The 20,655-nt window shown below is 37.9% G+C and overlaps 1 protein-coding gene across 1 annotated transcript in view; it reads right to left on the minus strand.

The window, feature by feature from the left end:
• Positions 1–20,655, minus strand: part of SRRM4 (serine/arginine repetitive matrix 4) — a 185,307-nt gene that overhangs the window by 41,558 nt on the left and 123,094 nt on the right. Inside the window, exons 5-6 of the mRNA XM_082268959.1 lie at positions 19,986–20,012; positions 11,144–11,194 (exon numbers count right to left, since the gene is read on the minus strand). Coding sequence (XP_082125085.1) covers positions 11,144–11,194; positions 19,986–20,012 — 78 coding nt within the window. The remainder of the gene's footprint in view (positions 1–11,143; positions 11,195–19,985; positions 20,013–20,655) is intronic.

The following is a 20,655-nucleotide window of genomic DNA, read 5'->3' on the forward strand; positions in this document are numbered from 1 at the left end:
TCCCCTGCATTCCAATTTGCATGACACGAGATTGTGACCGGCTCTCAATGGAGCCCATTCACACTTCTCCGTAGCTGCTGCGGAGCAGATTGCACAGGGGGTCCTGTGTGTCTATGGTTCAGTTTTAGGCCTGAATTCAGGTCTAAATTATTCAGGCCTGATTCATCCCTGAAACGGAGAACAGGGGACGCACCGGACCTGTGCTGTGAGGCGCATACACATTAGGTCTGAGCCGCATCGGCATTAGGTGTGACCCCAGCCTGAATCACAGGGTGCACTGAGCAGCATGATCAAACTTTGGTGTCTATTGTCTAGAGCTGGCCTTAGATGGTTTGAATCATAGCCCTTTCAGCAAGGTTTGGGCAAGATTCATGGGCAGCCTGACTGTACCCAAGTCAATCGCATGTTGGATTTTTAGGATGTGATTATTGCAGCTATAGCTGCCAGCAGTAATCACTGTATTTTCCCTGGCAGGGAAGGCTCCCCGCACACCTTTTACCCCCAGCCCCATACACACACACACACATGCACACTTGGTCTGCTGAAGGGATTCTCCCATTAACACTGACTGTGTTGATGGGAGAATTGGGTGATTTTCTTTCCTACAATCAGTGGCTGCAGGAAAGAAGATTGCAGAATCTATGGCCTGCTTAACTGACTGCATAGTCCTGTTTAGACACCCTAAACAACTACTATAACATTAACAGGTGCACTTAGGAAAGGTATTGTTTAGTCTCTTAATCTATTCATTTGACCTGCATTTTATTATCTTTTTGTATTAGGTGCTACTTCACATTAGTGAATGCTTATTAGGCACATAGATAATTGCTGCAGAACCCAAAAGTGCGTGTCAGTTTATCTCACAGAAACACAAGAACATCCATTTATTGCTGGCAATACTTCCTATTTTCAAAGCAACCACATGTATTTTGCAGAATTAAAAATGTATGCTCTGTTTTTTTTTTATAATTGATATCAAAAGTAATGTTTAATTTAACAGAGAATGTCTACTCAATCTGTATGAAATCGCAAAGTTGTAAATGTATCACAGCAGCAAACAAAGCTTTAGAACCACTGTTTCAGCAAACACAACCAGACATTTGTACTAGCAAAATCATCACAGATTACACTTATAGATTTAAAGTAAACCTGCCACAAATCCGGACCAAAGTGTGCATACAATTAAACAACACATAAGCAAATGTCGCCTTACTTAAAACCGCATGGTAAAATATTCATTAGATCCAAAGATATATGTAACTAATCAATACATATTTCAACAACCTCTTCCCACTTCATTGCCTAAGCTTCTGTACTGGTTAGTAAAATGACCCATCACATTAAAGATCTCATGAGGGATAAAAAACACTCTCATGCTGGTACTGGATTCCAGTGCCTCTCTATAAATTATATACACAGGTCCCAAATATGTGTCAGGCCGAACCAAGGACCCTCCACCCTCCTACATACCTTCTAGCAATGTCCTCTACGATGCTGCTTCTGTTGAGAAGTGCAAACCTAACCCCCTAATTAGTATCAGTAGATTTAGAGATAGACTTCGTTAGTTGCCTTTTACATGTGAACCAAATCACAGTAAAATGTCATACGATCTTACTTACCGTACACTTTCTAAATGCAGATCGTGTCTATATACAAGATTTATGGAATCAAATTACACCCCATACATATGTATGTGGTTTGCTAAAAATCAATAAAATTAAAACAATGGAAGATCTGACAGCTACCTTACATACCAGAGAAGAGCAGCACAGTAACACATAATTTTCAGGGACAAACTTTACCTGCTCTACGCTATAGAACATGTTCAATACACTGTCCAAAATAAAGACAAAACAAAGAAAAGTTGACATTTCACATATCTTCATCTATGCCTTTGGATCGACTGATCATTTTAGACATGGATATATTGCTGAAGGCTATCTCTGCTTATATATTTTTCTAATCATAACCTTCATTTGAATTTCCCTTATTTGTAACTAGTCAATTTTTAGGATTGTACAGGATTAATTACTTTTTTTAATGGATTATGTTGAATTTCACACCTACTTTATTAACATACAAGTGCTCCCATCTTACTCCTTACATTGGCTTAGTAAAATAAAGTCCAGGAGTGGTATATTAGGGTTCCAGCTGAGTGGTCAGCTGTGATACCAGGTTTCACCTCCAGGTTGCACTTTACCACACCAAAATAACTGAGGAAGAAACACAAGTGCCATCTAAGTGCAGCATCAAGTATTTATTGTGGCAAAAGTTAACATGTACTCACACTTGAGTAAAAGACACAGCTTCTGGCGTTGTGAATCAACGGTCCCCTGGAGGGAGAGAGGGATGTATTAGGATGGCCTCAGTGTCCGCACGGCTTCTCCTGTCATCGACTTCTGGGTGCAGGGGGGTTACCAAGGTGACGTGTTTGCCGTGTTTGCGGAGCATGCTCTCCTTCTTCAGGGCTACAAGGTAGGAGATGCTAACATCCATCAGCCATGTCCCGATCTGCTGTAGCTGCCGAGGCCATCCTGATATGTCCCTCCCTTCAGGGGACTGTTGATTCACAACGCCAGAAGCTGTGTCTTTTACTCAAGTGTGAGTACATGTTAACTTTTGCCACAATAAATACTTGATGCTGCACTTAGATGGCGCTTGTGTTTCTTCCTCAGTCATTGCACAAGCCCCTTCTTGCTTGAACACTGAGCAGCTGTCTTAAAGAGCCAGCACATATCTCCAATCAACTTTAACCACCATATTGACTTTTTGATTACTCTGGTGGATTATATTTATTCCAATTAATTTGTCACTTATCTTGCTACTCCCACTCCATCACCCACAGGTAAGCATTTGTGCACCAGAAAAAAAAAGAGGTTTGTCATTGAACTTAAAAAGCTGGGTTGGATTAAATGTTACACTGTGTAGAAATGTGGATATCCCTTATAGCCACACATCGAAGCAAACCCGATCTTGGTGGTGTATGGCAACCCTAGCCTGGGGTCCCGCCAGGCCATGCTCCCTACGCATTTTGCTCAGCACCTCAGAGCTTAGTCATTTGGATTCCCATGATTAAGCTCCAAGGGGGCGAAGTGAAATGCATTGGGGCATGGCCTGGCAGGAGGCCAGGCTGAGGTTGCCATAAACCACCACGAGTCAGTTTGCTTTGATGTGCGGCTTTTAGGGATATCTACATTTCTACACATTGAGGTTTAGAGCTGGGGCAAGCTCTCTTCCCAGCCAGCACTCACAGCAGTGGACCCGGACTAGCACCCCTTCTCAAGCCTCAGCAGCTTGCGCACAAGGTTTTTTTGGTTAAATGATCCACTGTCCTTGAAAAAACTCTAAACAATATATAAATTTAATCAAAAAAACGTATTTGGTATAAAAAAAAATGTTGAAATGCTACAATTCACAATAAATAATTAAAAATGACATACATACAACAACCGCTTTTTTGCCTACAGTCTACATTTAGTTCGGCCAGCGTAATTGTGGAGAAGGTGTGAGCCATTTTTAACACAATGTAATATTTACTTAGACATTCCAAAGAATGGAAGGATCCCTTACACAAACAACCAGTTTACAAAATATATTTAGAAAATATAATTGCTGCACAGTGTGCATTATAATGGGTGCATCCAAGTAACACTTCAGCGGTGAGAATATTGTGGATATTGTGCAGTTCTTTTGTAGAAAAAAATCCTGTCTTTGTTTAGACGAAATGCCACGTAAATGAGGTGTGAGGAATGACAGCTCCTGTAATGGAGATACTTATTTGCATATCTATCACTCAAAACAGAACATAAGAAGCTGCTGGATGTTTGCTATATATTTCAGTTGTGGCACAGCCATTACATAAATGTCATTCTTTTACAGATAGCTTCTTCTATTTTTACACAGTATTTACAGTGCTTCCGCCCAACAGCATTAGTACCGTATTTATTATTACTCTGCCTAATATCGAAATACCAATCACCGTGTCATGTAATTGTCATCAGCAGACACGGAAATTATGTCCTTGAAATAGTCTTATATTAGGTTACTGCCATTTCATCAAAAAAATCTAAAATTCACCTTAAAAAAAATTGTAATCCTTTGTAAAACAAACAAATTATTGAAACATGAAAATCCACATTTGTTATAAGGGTGCAAGAACAAACTAGGAGGAAGTCCACAGACCCTACATATGCAGTTCATAGTCCATAGCTGCATTCATGACTAATTTGGTCTGATGGAGCACACTACCCGCATTGCCGCAACAAGCAACATATGCATGTGTTAGCGCATTGTTAAAATCTTATCACGTTTTCAAAAGCTATTTTTTTCAATTGAATGCATTCTGAATCTGATATGGGTATGGCTGAACATGGAGGAGTGAGGAAACCACAGAAAACCCAGCAGGTGCCAAATATACAGGACATCCACACTTTCCTAATATCTCCCCTTGCTGACCAAGCACAGATCTCAGCATTTTACATGGTGCCACCAAAAAACAGCCACCAAGCTGAAACACCGACCTAATGGAACCTCTCCTGGGGCCACCACTAGGCCTAAAGCCTACATAAACATCAGAAGTGGAAGAGGTGCATAATTCTCATATTCTTTCATCAGATCTATTGGCTCCTGGCTCACGGAAACACTCTAACTACTTAAATGCTTCTCAACACTCTGCAGCCTCAGCTGTATTGATGGACAGAGACCTGTGTGCCCTGCTTTAAACACCATGGGCTAGAGCAGACTCTAAATCCTGGGGTTCCAGAAGACAGAAAGAACTCAGTAAGGTTATATCTAGACCAACTGTTCCTGATCTTTGCAGATAGTATTTTGACAGGAACTGTACCAGGTGACTGGAGGAAAGCTAACGTGATACCAATATTCAAAAAAGGGCAGAGGCATATCCTGAGAAATTATAGGCCGATCAGCCTGACGTCAATAGTATGTAAGCTTCTGGAAGGGATGATAAGGGACTATAACCAAGAGTTTGCTAAAGAGAACAACATCATCAGCAGTAATCAGCACGGGTTTACAAAAGGGCATTCTTGTCAAACCAGTCTGTTAACATTCTACGAGGAGCTGAGCTGTGAGCTAGATAGGGGGAGACCTGTGGATGTGGTGTACCTGGATTTTACTAAGGCGTTTGATACAGTTCCCCACAAACACTTAATTTATAAAATAAGGTCTGCAGGCGTCGACCACAAAGTTTGCTCTTGGATACGAAACTGGTTAAAGGGACGTGTCCAAAGTGTGGTAATAAATAACGCATACTCAGACTGGTCTGGGGTGGTAAGTGGGGTCCCCAGGGCTCAGTCCTGGGAACAATTTTGTTCAATTTATTCATAAATAGCATTGAGGACGGGATCATTAGCTCAATCTCAGTTTTTGCAGATTACACAAAATTAAGCAGGGCAATAACTTCACATCGTGAGGAAGAAATCTTACAGAATGACCTGAACAAAATAACTGAGTGGGCAACTACATGGCAAATGAGGTTTAATGTGGAGAAGTGTAAGGTATTGCACTTGAGGACTAAAAACATAAACGCACAATACACATTGGGGGGGGGACCTCTGGGGGAATCAAAAATGGAGAAAGATCTGGGAGTCTTAGTAGAAGATAGACTTAGCAATAGCATGCAATGTCAAGCTGCAGCTGCCAAAGCCAGCAGAATATTATCATTGCATAAGGAAGGGGATGTATTCCAGAGATAATCCTACCACTTTATAAAACACTGGTCCAACCACATCTGGAGTATTCTGTCCAGTTCTGGTCGCCAGTCCTCAGAAGGGATGTGTTGGAGCTGGAGAGTGTCCAGAGAAGAACAACTAAACTTATTAGAGAATTGGAGGATCTTAATTATGATGAGCGCTTAGAAGCGTTTGATTTATTCTCCCTGGAAAGGAGACACCTGAGAGGGGACCTGATAGCGATTTACAAATACCTCAATGGTGATCTCAGCATAGAAAAAAAACGATTCAGTCGCAATGAATGCATGAAGACACGAGGCCATACAATGCGATTAGAGGAGAAGTGATTTAACCTCAGGCTACGCAGGTTTGTTTTTTACACTAAGGGCTACAAGATTGTGCAATTCTCTATCACAAATGGTAGTAACTGCAGGGAGTATGGCTACTTTTAAAAGACTCTTGGACGTACATCTCAAGGATCAAAACATTCACGGGTATGTGAAATGATTACGGCCACACACACCTACACAAGTTGAACTGGATGGACTATCGTCTTTATTCAACCTCAACTACTATGTAACTATATGTAATTCATGTGAATGAACTCCACCAACAAATTACCAACAACAAGATCAAAATCTCATCCCTTGCCAGCTTCCTGATGCCTACTCTAGGGGGCCCACCAGACCCATCACGATAAGATCTAATTGCTTCAGTTCCACGTTGAAGACTGGAAGAACAACAGCTAACTCAACAACATGTGCACAGCTACTCGTTTCCAGTACAGAAACTTCACCTGGACTCCCCTAGAGCTTGCATATCATCCTAACTCCCAGGTCTTGGCTCACCTCACGTTGATGTACCACCTATCCAGCTATGCTTGAATATCTGACATACAACCAACAACAGATACTATGAATCTGCCTGAGATTTTAAACCCCACCTTACAGCACCGAGATCAAATGTACGAAATGGCAGAGCACTATTCCTCCAGATTTAGCCAACTACCTAGTGTCTTCTTGATCACATAATACCTTTGTGCTGTCCTAGATTCAGAACTACTCCCCCCCATACAAGTTACTTGCTCTCTCCAGAGCCCATGGTCATGCAAACTTTCCATTTTACATTTCTAAATCTTGGTCATGTCACAGGGAGAGTTTTAATTTAGTGTGCACATGTATACTAGGTATACATGCCATGCACAATTTGCAGCTGATACATCCATTAGTATCATGTATTAGGTGAGTACTGCAGTAAATAACTGAGTCAGTCTCACTGTTATTCCAAATTGCCATCTACTTTATATTATTCTTCACTGGGTAGGCAATACAGCATACCTCTTGTTCTCATGGTTCCTGGTCTAGCTGCATATTGAAATCACCCTCCAGGAACACTATCCTTCCAATTGTTGCTTTACTTTGTTCACTGCATTTGAACATACAGCAAAGTTTGCATTGGAAAATGTTTGGGTGCACTCAATATTGACAAAGCAACATGCACAACTTATTGGTGCGCACACAGATTTTTTTTCTTTTTTCAGGTGCAAATGCACATGCAAAGTTGAGCAATATTTTTCTTTTATTTGAAAGCACTTTTACTTTTTTTTTAAGGAATGAGGATAAACATTTGTTTTCTCTTGGTACTACTGCTAATTCAGACAAATTAAAGCCCAATCCAAATGTCCACAGGCCATAGTTGCCAGGTCTTAAAAGCTTCAAAAGCGCCTGACAAATGCCATGACACTATGATAGCTGGTGTCAGCCTATAGGTGAGGTCAGGTACATTTACCTCTGTCTTAACAAATATGATGTAAAGGCAATGCAAAAGTTTCTGTTTTAGATAGGTTTGGAGCTATAACGTTATCTGCAACACTACACAACAACCAGGTACTTTGTCCATAATTGGGCAATTATTGACATGTCCTGATACAAGTCCTGTATCTTCCTAATGGCCAGCAAGGCCACCCAGCACATTTTGCAGTCAGAAGAAAGTGGAGGGTGAGAGGAGGTGGGACCATTCTCAAATCAGAAGCTGCAAGGTCAATAATTGCCTAATAAAGAGCTAGAGTTTTGGATATTCCTAGTTACTCCTAAAGGTACCAGCTCTACAGATCCAGGGCCCCTTTACATAGTAAAGAAAGTCCAATTGTTGATTTTAAAGGTAAAAAAAAACATCCCAGACCAAACATCAAACCTCTAAGCATCTGACAACGAATATGAGACATTCTAAAATCACACTATGGAATCAAATTCAGACTAGGACATATCTACATCACTTTTCAGATTTTAAACTCTAACAAGCAGGGCCCTCTGATTCCTCTTATACTGTCTGCCTCCCAAACTGTTTTGTCTGACTTCATTTTGTAAAAGTGCTGCACAAACTGTTGGGGCTATATAAATCCTGTATATTAATAATAATAATATGGTGATGAGAAAATAATTTTTTGCACATCTGCTGGCAACTGACATTTTAACATCACTACAGGTACTTGTAGAACAAATATTACATAACAAATAATACTCTAAAAATATCAATTAGGATTCATATAAATTGTTTCTCTTATATTCTTTATAATATGTAATATCACATTCCTTGTCCAGGTAATTAAAGTCAGTTGATTTTTATAATTTATTTTCTGTGCAAAATTGAGTTAATTCTTCAGCAATAATCCACAAAAGAATGAAATATTTATAATTACGATCTCTGTATAAATTTGATATCCCTACAGCATGAAAATAAAGTTCAACATGTTAAGCTGCACTGCGAAGTACATCAAGATCTTTTGTTCACAGAGAATCTGTGTTGTTTCATGTCTGTCTCCCATCTCATGGCAGAACCTAAGTACTGCAATTTTTAGAAATCGGAGCACCTACTGCTATGTCACTGACTTCTAATGTTATTACTGACAGCAATAATAATCATGGCCACTCTTGAAAAGATAGGAAGGAAGTCCCCTGTAGTTCTTGTCATCCCAATATACTTTGCAATCAGAAAGAAGCAGAAAAAATCAGCATGTATCCTTTTTTTTTTTAGAGTTGTGATCTACATGAGGAAACAGAAACCGGGCAGCAATAGACAATGAGAATATTATTACTTGCTGCTCCAATTGTCATGATAATGCTAGTTTTCTTTATTTCAAACCATTACCCTGAATATAAAAAGGGTAGATTGGGATTTGACATTCATCATGTACTTCATCACATTTCAAACACCAGACTGGATAAAGTGATTCATGAAATCTGCAAGTTATCAATTTTCTGAATAATGCCTTTTTTAAAGGTAATGTGTAGTCTTTTCCAATTTTTTTTTTTTTTAGATAAACATCTAAATGAGATCAGTTTATTTGTAAATAATCATATCAATAATACTATTGTTATTATTTTATTATTATACTGTTATTGTAAAAAAAATATATATTTCTATGTGAAATTTGTTATTATATTTGCACATGGGGGAACGTATATTTCATCATTACATGTGCAGGCAGTGCACATAATGGTAATGCTTTGTAGCTGCTTCTCACAATGCGTAGTTGTCTGATTCAATAAAAACATGTGTTTCAAAATAGACATGGTAGTAAGCACTGAACTACTGAGGGTTCCCCCTTGTGGATAATGTACAACTCTCTATGTTTAATAAAGCAGAAAATACACAGTACTTTCCTTTTAACTGGTCAGAGTAACCAAACAAAATAAGCTTTTCGATGTTTAAGTATTAAAATACTTAATAATAAGAGAGATAATTATTTTGGCATTGAAATATTCTTTAGAGAAGACCTCCCCTCAATACCTCACTTTTCACCATACCAATCCCCTCCCTTATTAAAAAAAAAAATATGCACCATTTAAAAAATAAATAGTATTTACCTTTTAAAAAAAAAAAAAAACACATGGTTGACCTGCCCCCTGCCTCCATTCTTGTCAAGGCTAGATTGACATAAAGCCCTTTCCCCCAACCTTCTGGGACACCAACATCACATATCCCAGGAGGCTTCCCCACATCGCTGAAAGTTTAATTTATCAGGAGGCCGATTGCAAAAATCCAGGAGAGCCGGCTCCCAACTTATAAAGAGAAGATGGTGGCATGGGAAAGTATACTGTATGCAGTGGAAGAGAGGTGGTAGAGAGAAAAACAGGTTTCACTGGACTTGCGAGTGTGTTTTTCTTAGATAAAAGGTATTTGCAATATTGGGAATTAAAACACTGGGAATAAGTGGGCATAGGTGAAGTTCATTGTTAATGTTAAACAGATTTAGAACGTTATTTTATTAAAAATTGGATCACTCCAAGGCAAAGGCCTGTGAGAAAGACTAAAAGTAGAACATTGTTTACAAAGTAAATAAAATTACAATACATTTCATACCACTGTAAAGCTGTTGCAGAAAACCCAGCTGCTCCTGAGTTAGCCTGCACCTGTCTGCCATTGATAAAGCTGTGCATCAATACACAACTGAAGGTCTTATCCCTTCATTTTATTAAATGAGGATCAACAGAAGTTTTACTATATGCTCATATCTATGGATGCCCCCCCCCCCCCCGAGGGATTAACCGCTTAGCAAAATAAGCATGCTCACCACAGGATAGTGGCACTACAGAGTTTTACCCTAGTTATCATGCTCTTAAATGATAAATGCATTTATCTTTTTTGCCCATTTGTTCTAAGATAACTAATCCTACCTCCCCCTCCACAGATGTATCCTTACAAAGATCTAACTGAGGCATACATTGTTTATTTACATCAAAGCCCCAAGTCATCTCTATCCTGACTCCAAAGTCACATTACATGGCTACCTGTGTCTTTCCAGTGGGAAAAAAAGCTATAGTTTTTAGTTTTTATTTATCAAAAAGGTGATTTTACTTACTATTTCAAAATAAAAGACCTTAATCAGATGCTTGATTTTGATACATGCCCAATGTGTTAAATAAATAACATGAAAACATTTTTATTTAAATAGCTGTGAGGTCTGGCCTGGGGCTTTAATGTGTTGTCAGTTAAGCAGCAGAGTTTCTGAAGGGGGCATCATTGTTGAGCTGTGCTTAGGGCATCAGTTGCTCATAATCCAGGCCTAATGCCCCCCAAAGTATCATGGAAACAAAGTAACATAGCTATACTATGCCTGCATTTATTCTATCTCATGTAAGGCAATGACAAATTGGCAATTGAAGTTACACTTCTGATGCAGGAATGTCTTGTGTTATTTATGGCCAATTAGCAAGGAAAATTAAAGCCACTCACTATGAGGCTACATTTATTTTGGAACTTATATGATCACTGCTCGCATAGGAGGATTCTGGCTCATCTCCTTGCCCCAACTCACAATCTAACCAACCAGTAAACCAGCCTTTTTACCAACAGTTTTGAAAAGATGAAATACCCCTCTAATGTGATGAAAGAGCAAATAAAGAAAGAAAATTCACTTTGATTCTACCCTGTTAGGATAACATGGAAATACTTACTGCTTTCTGTGCTTCCTGACTTGTTTCCTTTTATTTTTTGGACTGGATGAGCTAGGAAAAGGAGTATTCTGTTAACTACCACATCTGAGACAAGAATGACTGCAACAATCATGATACAATTTATACAAGAGCTTCTCATATACATCACTGGATGGATTCCAAATACAAACACCATACATTACAATATAAACCAATTTAAACCTACAACAACCAGCTTAGCATATTTTAACACAAAAAAAGTGGTGCTCACAGCAGGTCTGAAAAGCTAATACATGTTGAAAATAGATTTAGTCTTAAAGGGGACTTAAACCCAATGATTTCCCAAAACAGTTACATACAAGGTATGCCGTGAATGATAACTGACACAGTTGCCCGTGCTCTCAACCAAAATGTCAAGCCATCATTTGGCTGGTGTCATAACTAGTCACATGTGCAGCACCATGGCAACTGCAAAAAAGAGGCTAAGATGGCAGCTTCCTTGATTGTAAAGGATAGGAGGGTTTAGTTACTCTTTAAGGTATATTTTGACATAAGCCGACCTGCTAAGAAAGCATAAGTTACACTGGAAAGCCATGGCAATTTTATCACTATGAAAATTAGCATTTCCTAAAGCTTACTGCATCTCATCCAAATATCTACACATGCTTAAAAACACACGGGTAATATAAAATCAATCAATAACGTGTTGCGCTATGCGTATAAAGTGCGAAGATTTAGAATAGATATCTTATAAAGCGAAGAAACAATGAAAAACAAAAATAAATCATATGTGCAAATATAGGTAAATTAAGGAAAGTTCATATCAATCCAATAAAGTTGATCAGAAGAAGAAAAGTGGTCTTATTCAGAAAGTTCAATAATACACCTAACTGTTAGCAAAATTCCATGCTCCAACATGAGTAAAGATTTCTGACACATGGCAAGAGTTCTCAACCACCAACGCGTCGCACGCCTCAAACCCTACCCTGTTCTGGGAAACGGGGAAAGCTGTGTTGAGGGGTCGCATTCTCTCCTACGCCGCTGGTCGGAAAAAGGCCATTAGGAAAGCCTACACTGAAGCTAGTGTCCAGCTGCGGAACGCCCAATTGGACTTGTCACAGTCCAATACCCAGTCTACTAGGAAACATTGGCAGGAAGCGAAAACGGCTTTTGACACTTGGGCAGCGGCACAGTGTGGCAGCGGCACACTTAGGTGTAATAATGAACTTTCTGCATAATAACATTTTTCTTCTTCTGATGGACTTTATTGGATCATATATAAACTTTCCTTAATTGACCCATATTTGCACATATGATTTTTTTGTTTTTCATTGATTCTTCATTTTATTGGATATCTATTGTGAATCTATGCACTTTATATGGATAGCGCAACAGGCTATTGATTGATTCATTTTGTGCATTGTTTATGTGGACATATTGTGAGCGCTGCTATTACTGAGATATTTCTTCGATTACTTTTTTGGTGACGCTTTTTTGCACAACTAAATTTTGTGTGTAATACACTGGTATTATCACTATTACAAAAAACTGTATGGACAGAAATACAGGAACTTCCATTGCTGTGAAAATGTTGGATACCTGACTGTCTCCCAGTATAGGTAGTATTGCATTAAGGATAACAGAGACAGATTCAGGTATGCTGGTTGTATTTTTTTAACACCTGCCACTATCAACTGTAAATATGCTTTTGAGCAATAGCCGAGAACTTGAGAAAAAAAAGAAACAAAGCCAGAATTCAGTCAACTTTAAAACTGGTTAATAAATGTAAACCTTCAATACAGTTTATTGAAATATCAAATCACAATGGGAAAAATGATGGAAATTTCTGCTGATCTTTTACACTGCGTTCAGTTGGGACAACTTCAATCTAATCTCCTTGCAGTCCATCAAAGCTACTATTTAATGTCTTCTATTTCTTTGATATTTGAACAGAAAACTGAATCAAAAGTTTGAAAGTTTTACCAAATTTTTTAGTGAATGGCCAGAATCAAAGAAAAAATTATTCAACCCTCCAGTGCTTACCCAAAATGAAATAATCAAGCTTTGGGTTGACACTGGTGGGTTTATTTACTAAAGATGGAAAGTGCGAAATAAAGCTCGCTTCTCCAGAGAAACCAATCAGCTTTCAGGTTTTATTGTCAAAGCTTGAATAAGCTGAGGTTAGAAGCTGATTGACTACCATGCACAGCTGCACCCGATTCTGAGTGCACCAGTCTTAGTAAATCTACCTGTGTTCTAAAAGAGCATGCAGACACGTTTACAGCTGCTCATAAGCTGGACTAGGTCCTCTATAAAGAGTCTGTGTGTTCTATGTTTAGCATCTCCATGTATGTGAATATAATATGTTTTAACTTTAAGTAATATGTGCTATCATTGCTTATCTACTTCTGGAAATTTTAGTTGACTGGCTTTTACGCTGACCCATTGGCCTCAATACGGATTCACTGACTTGGAAAAAGTAAGCAGGCCAAGAATGTATATGATAAGACAGACATCTATCTGCTTACTTGTTCCGAGCTACTAAAAGCATTGAACTAAGTGGGTTAGAATGACATGCAGTCACTTAGCAGTTTCAGAGGGATAGGTAACCATTGGCTTCTACATAATTCCATTTTGACAGTTTATTTTATATAAATGTATATTTTATATAAACAGTAGCTTTGACACAAATGAATGGGCTTATAAACAGATGCAGTGAACACTAAAATAACAGAACTATATAACTTTTTCCTCTAATATGTCTATATTTCAGATGGAAACTTTCATTTTCCACCATTGCAGATTATGTCATGAACTTTAATTTGCAATTCTGCATCTCTGTTCTCTCTTCTACTGGTCTGCTAGACAGCTAGTCAGTCAACTAACCTTCTGTTCTGACAATACTGAATATGTAAAATATTTAAAATAACTGAGAAGTCCATAGGTACTGTAGCCTATAGAAGGCCACAGAAAATAAAAGACGGCTATACAAAACAAGTGATTATTTAACATTGCACTACCAATGTTGCACAAAAGACTGTGGAGACTGGAACCTATGATACAAAAATATTTCATAAATCAGAGAATGGCACCATGCAGTGCTGCCTTTTAAGCAATAATAAGGAAATTACTTGACATCCACTGAATCCTGGATGTGCACATACCATAAAAAAAGATTTTTTGAAAATCTGATTATTTTAGGTCAGATCTGCGTGTATGATTGACCTATGTTTTATGCTGTCTAAAGATCACTGCCATATATGAAGCTGTTTATCTGTATAGTCCCACTATTAGTTACAGTACATTTACTATGTTGAGCTTAGCAAAGGAAAAAGTAATATTTCACTCAAATGTGGTAATATATTGAGTATATCATAATACATTGTGCATGTAATAAAACTACCAGAGAATGCTAGAATTAGAGAAGTTTGGATCTACTGTCTAAAGCTGTGTAATCATGCAACCACATCCTTATGAGCACCATCTATCCATACACATAAGGAGTTTTTATATTTTTATGAAGGTGAAAGATGAACATGGGTGAGAGGTAGAGGTAAGATGAATTATGGGTACCTTCCTCGCACTCCCATGCCACCTTAATTACCTACCAGTGTACTTTAAAATGCTTCTGCGAGTAAGCTAAAATCTAAAATGGCTCTGAAAATTCCACCCCAGCCTTATGTCACAGCAATAGAGCCTGAGGAAAGTTGCACAGGTGCCCAATGCTGCATAATTGTGGGTGTCTAAAGGCAGGGGGAGTATCTCTATTTCCTCATATTAAAAGTTCTAGTGGTTCCAGACGCAGATCAAGTCAGCGGAGAAAATTTGAGGTAAGTAATGCCTGGCTATGATGCCCCCTAAAAAACAAACCTGTGACTTTGGATAAGATTAATAAAGTTCAGGTAGTCTTTTAATTTATTTCTCCAAACCTTCACAATAAATAACAATGCTTATTGCACATAAAAATAAAATATTAAGCTTATTTTCAATACTACCTGCAAATGCCACTCTAAAGCCCCATACACACGATCAGATTATCGAATGATCTGTCATCCGTTTTTTGTGGCATGCTAGTCTGATGTGGAAAGTGAAGAGGTTATTTTCATACGAATTTTCCCGTACGACAGAATTCTACTTCAGAAGTGATGTCATGTGTTGGATTGTTTTGTATGTGTTCTTTCATCTCTGAGCATGCCTAGTCTTGCTCTTAAGATTTTTTTCTGTCAAAATCTGTACTAATGAGACGAAAATCGGACGTTGTATTACGGACAACAAAAATTTTATAGCCTGCACATCAGGATTTTGTCAGCCGAAAAGTCGGAGTTGGCTGTCGAAAGCACCATACTAACAATCCGAAAATCGGCAGATCGGTCGTCGGACGAATTTTACCTACAGATTTTCATATCGTGTGTACGGGGCTTAAAGGTAAACAGACAGTTTGCCTTGCAAGGGAAGTTGCTTTATGCATGGTAATTTTCCCCAATAGTGAATAAGGTGAAGCTCTGCTAACTTCTATTATCCAATCACGTGCAAGCAAAAATGTGTTCTGATATTCTATGCAAAGGGAAATGGCACCACATCCTCTAAGTTCTTGGGGAAAGTTCCCATGCAAAGTGCAACGTTCCTTTGCAAATGGCAACCTCCCTTGCAAAGTTAGCAGACCATTTGGCTTAAGTAAACCAACCCCATAGCTATTACTAATAAGTGTTCACTTTTGTCTGGTTTCTAAACAAAATATTTTATTTTTGGCCTATTTTGTTGCTCTGGATTACTTTTATACATGTCAAAGGTTATTTTTATGATGTGTGTTCTAATTGCAACTTGCCTCTATGGCTCCCCTAGTGTGTCTTTATAAAAAAAAACGCTTTTTTTTTGCTACTGGTGACTTAGTTTTTCTTTGTCTGTAGCTGGTAAAAAGTTTCTTCAACTATATATTGTAAATGTGATTGGTAAATGATGCTGTTTAAAGTGGTATTTTCTTGAAGCTGAAACAAATAAACCACAAATGTGAGAAGGAACTTGCGTTATCTATATCCATGGTAATTTTAGGTAATCATACATGACCTAAACAACTGAAGGCAGCTTGAGACTGGACTGCCCTATATTCACATGCACAAGAAGAGACTTGGGAACATGTTGTCATTACATGTAGCCAGAAATGGTGTCAGGAGAGTTCAGTGTTTCAAAGAGATCAATCCACTGAAAGGTTATTAGCTTGCCTTGGTACCATAAATACCAAGAGTCAGGACACAATGTACTCATACATCTTTAGTGACTGTTTTTTTTTTTTTTTAATGAAACTAAGCACGATAAATTGCAGGTACACCATAAGCCAATGTGTTGATCTAGCATAGTAATATGTTACAATATCATTGAAGTGTCACCATTGTACAGCCAATCCCATTGCTGATATCTGCCTATGTAACAGGATTGTTAATACATATGAAATTGAAATGAAGAATTCTTCGTTGATATTGATGAAGATGACAAATTATATGAATATCATTTTTGATTATATTTATTATTATTATTACTATTATTGTGTTTTTTTTTTGTAGTAATCTATTATTGTGAATCCTCTTCGCCCAATACTCCTGAGGAAGCTCTAGAGGCGAAACGCGTTGGGACTTTCTTGCCCTCTGACATGCACATGGGCACACGGACATCTAGTATGTCTCTGTGAGAGGTCAAGCCTGGGCTTTGAGGAAAGGGTTAACTATACCATGTATATTTATGTATGGTTTTTCAATGACATATGAATTCATCATATGTTGGATTGTATATTTTAGTTTTTGATATAAATAAAATTTATGTTTTAAATATTTTGTTGATGGTGTCATACTGAGTGGGGTAATTCAGCAATGAGAAAGCCCCGTTTTCACACAATTTCTGCATAAACTTTTATTGGGGTGATGGTGCTTAATATGATTGGCTGGGACTAATATATTTGTAATTGTTAATAATTTTTACTTTCATACCAATCTGATATCTAAACCAAATGTATGTACATTTGCTTTATCCAGAATTATTTGGTAAGGGTATTTCTACCTTGATAAAGTACTATCGTTTAAAATAATAATGTGCTCATTGAAATGTGCTAATGAAAGAAATGAAACTAGTGCTGCTTCCACATATAATGAATAATATATGGATAGTGCTACATAAAAAGTGCCAGTGCATAAATAAAGTCCATTAGTGCAAACAAAGTGTCAGTGCTGATGAATTCTTCTGGTAAAATCCAAAGTGCCACTCTGTGCTCCCCTCCTGAAATCCACACTCACCAACAGTAATATTCAAGCAGGCATGGAATACTTCCTAAGGCAAAGTATGTAGTATGTCATTGAAATGTGTTGTTTTAGCTAGATGCATACTGTTTTGTTTAAAGTGGTTGTAAAGGCAGAAGGGTTTTTTTATCTTACTGCATTTTTCTTGCAGTAAGGTAAAAAAACATCTGCATGCAGCTCCCCCAGCAGCCCCCCAATACATATGCGCTGGGAGGGGACCCCCGAAAAGGAAGATCAAGGCTGCTCTATGTAAAACTATTGCACAGAGCAGGTAAGTATGACATGTTTATTATTTTAATAAAAATAGGAAGCTTTACAATCACATTAAACTTAAAGCGGAAGTATACTCCGCCATTAAAATTTTACCTACAGGTAAGCCTATAATAAGGCTTACCTGTAGGTTAAATTAATATCTTCCTCAGAGCGCTTTCTCAGAGCGCTCTGAGGAAACTGGCGCTGTGCCAGTGTAACGCGTCAGCGTCCACGTCATCTGACCGCATACTTTGGGTCAGAAACCACTGTGACCATCGGGCATTGTAAGGCTCTTTGTATTCTGTTCCCACGCCTCCTACGTCCGGCATGACGTCAAGCCGCAATAGACGTACCTCCCCCCTTCACAGGGAAGTACACGGATGGAGAGCGAGTTATGAGGAACGCCGAAGCCGACATGCACCGCTACAGTGTCACGAAGGTTTACACATCCCGGAACTATTCCTGAGGTCTGGATTCAAGTCCCGATGAGGGTAATTAGAGACATATGATATATTATTGATGTCCATTGATACAGTGAATGGCCTTTTCTGGAGTCCCTGAATTTGTCTAAATCGATCTGTCCACCTACAGTCTATAATTTTTTGATTATTATCAGATACAGCTTACCCTTATCTGGAATCCCGCACCTTCATCAAATACTCACCCCATGTGGTGATCATCATAATGTGAGACTGCCTCTGTTTTACTTTTTCCAATTTTTCTACCAACTATTGACTGCTGGCATTTGGAATTGTGCATATACTTACTTTATCCTCCACAGGCCGTCACCCAAGATTATCACTTGTCCCCTACATCTAACCCGGGTTGATGCCTTTCCTTTGTATGTTTCACTGTTTTTAACAGTTTTTATCTTTTTGCTGTGCCACACTTTTTCACATTGTTTTCTTCTGGCATAAGTGCCTTAACCTCCTTAGCGGTGATCCCGAGCGTGACTCGGGGTTGATTTTTCATATCAGGATCGGTAACCCCGAGTCACGCTCGGGGTGGATTGCAGAGAGCGCAGCGGTGTTCTCTTACCTTATCCTGGCGATCCAGCGATGATCTCTCATTGCTGAGATCGCCAGCCGAGAGTCCCGCCGCTCCTCCGTCCCTCCGATCACTTCCTAGTTCCGTTCCCTGCAGCAGCAATGCTGCATGGGAGCGGAACTAGGGAGGGAAATTCAAAAAACAAAAAAAAACAAAACGTTGCACAAAACACATTTTATATTGTGTATATATATATATATATATATATATATATATATATATATGCATATATATTTATATATATATATATGCATGCATATATATATATATATGCATATATATATATATATATATATATATATATATATATATATATATATATATATATATATGCATATATATATATATACACACCGGTGTATATATATATGTGTATATATATATATATATATATATATATATATATATATATATATATATGCACACACATATATATCTATATATAATATATAATGCATGAATTATAATCTAATCAATATAATTTTATTATATATATTATATATTAAATAATAAAATAATATTATTGATTCGATTATAATTCATGCGTTTGTGTTTCAAATTTATCACATCTGGGATGTCTACTAGAGTCTTGTTTTGGTCAGGTTTAAGTCAGTAATTACTAAGAATTGTAGGCCTATAATACATAACGCCAAATTTCCATGAAAAGAATTGTACCGCTTTTGGTATGTAATTCCTGACATAATCATACCGCCAGGGAGGTTAATAAACTTCTTATTCTTTAAAATTCATCCCACTGGTGTCCATAGTTGACTCCTTTTTCTGGGGGGATATCTCCACCCCCCCATCCTTCCCTATTTTTGTGCATGGTTTGTTTGGTCAACAGTCACCTCTGGGTGGATAGAAAGGGTTCTTATACCCCGTCTACATTTATATATCTCCATTTAATTGCGGCCTCTTTGGGGAACATACCTTACCTTTATTATTGATGTGTATATGGAGCAAGCAAAAATAATATCAGTTGCTCAACCAGTTTAAAATGTATATGGGTGGTTCACTGGCATTCGCAAACAAAATTCCCAGCAACCAGAAAGAAGGATGTATCTATTCTTTTTGCTACCTTGTTGATTAACCTAGGTCTACACAAGGCGCCTTTATGGCCCCATGGAGCTTGCACATATATTTGCAAACATTTGAACATTTTGAAAAAATAATGCAGAATTTAGCACATAACATACATCACAAAAAACGCAATCATTCAACAAAGAAAACACTAAAAAACAAAATGAGCACATGCTTGTAAAGACTAGAACGTGACTTACCCATGTCTTCGTTTCTTGGAGGAAGACCTAGAAAGATCAGGAACAACCAGGATTCATTAACTTGTATCATGTATGGCAGAGGCGTATTTCACATATACTTTTTGTCATGTTTATAATTACACATGCCAAAGATATTTATTGCATTGAATGGAAATAACTATGTGAAGTTAATTGGATTTCCCACTTTGTGCTTCAGGCTCTTTTTTTCAGCCCCTCCACAGAATCCTGAATGCACTGATTATATGGCTGTATCTGGCAGAATTAATCAGTCTAGACATACAAGTGCTATGTCTGGTCCTTGGGGGGTGCAGAGAAGGGAAGCCATCATTTTAGTACTGTATATGTTGGGAGCCCAGTCTCTTGCATATAGAAGTTTTGCTTTCATAGCACCATTCAGAGTTACACATCCAAACACCTGAATTTCTCCATGGAAACTGCTGTCAAGTGTTGCTTGAGTATATTTTTTTCATAGTAAATTGAACGATGTCTTATAGCAGTGAGGTCTTATAGACTTTAGTTTTTCCTGTCTCTGCTATCAGGTTGAAAAATATTCCATAATAGTCCATAATTTTCTTTTGATTTTTGAAGTAGTAAAATATATTTTATAGCCAACTTATTATTATTCATGATGATTGTATGCATGTGTTTATGCTTCCATAGGAGCTCAAAG

The sequence above is a fragment of the Pelophylax lessonae genome (genome assembly GCF_965119305.1).
Source record: "Pelophylax lessonae genome assembly, chromosome: 1".
Lineage (NCBI taxonomy): Eukaryota > Metazoa > Chordata > Amphibia > Anura > Ranidae > Pelophylax > Pelophylax lessonae.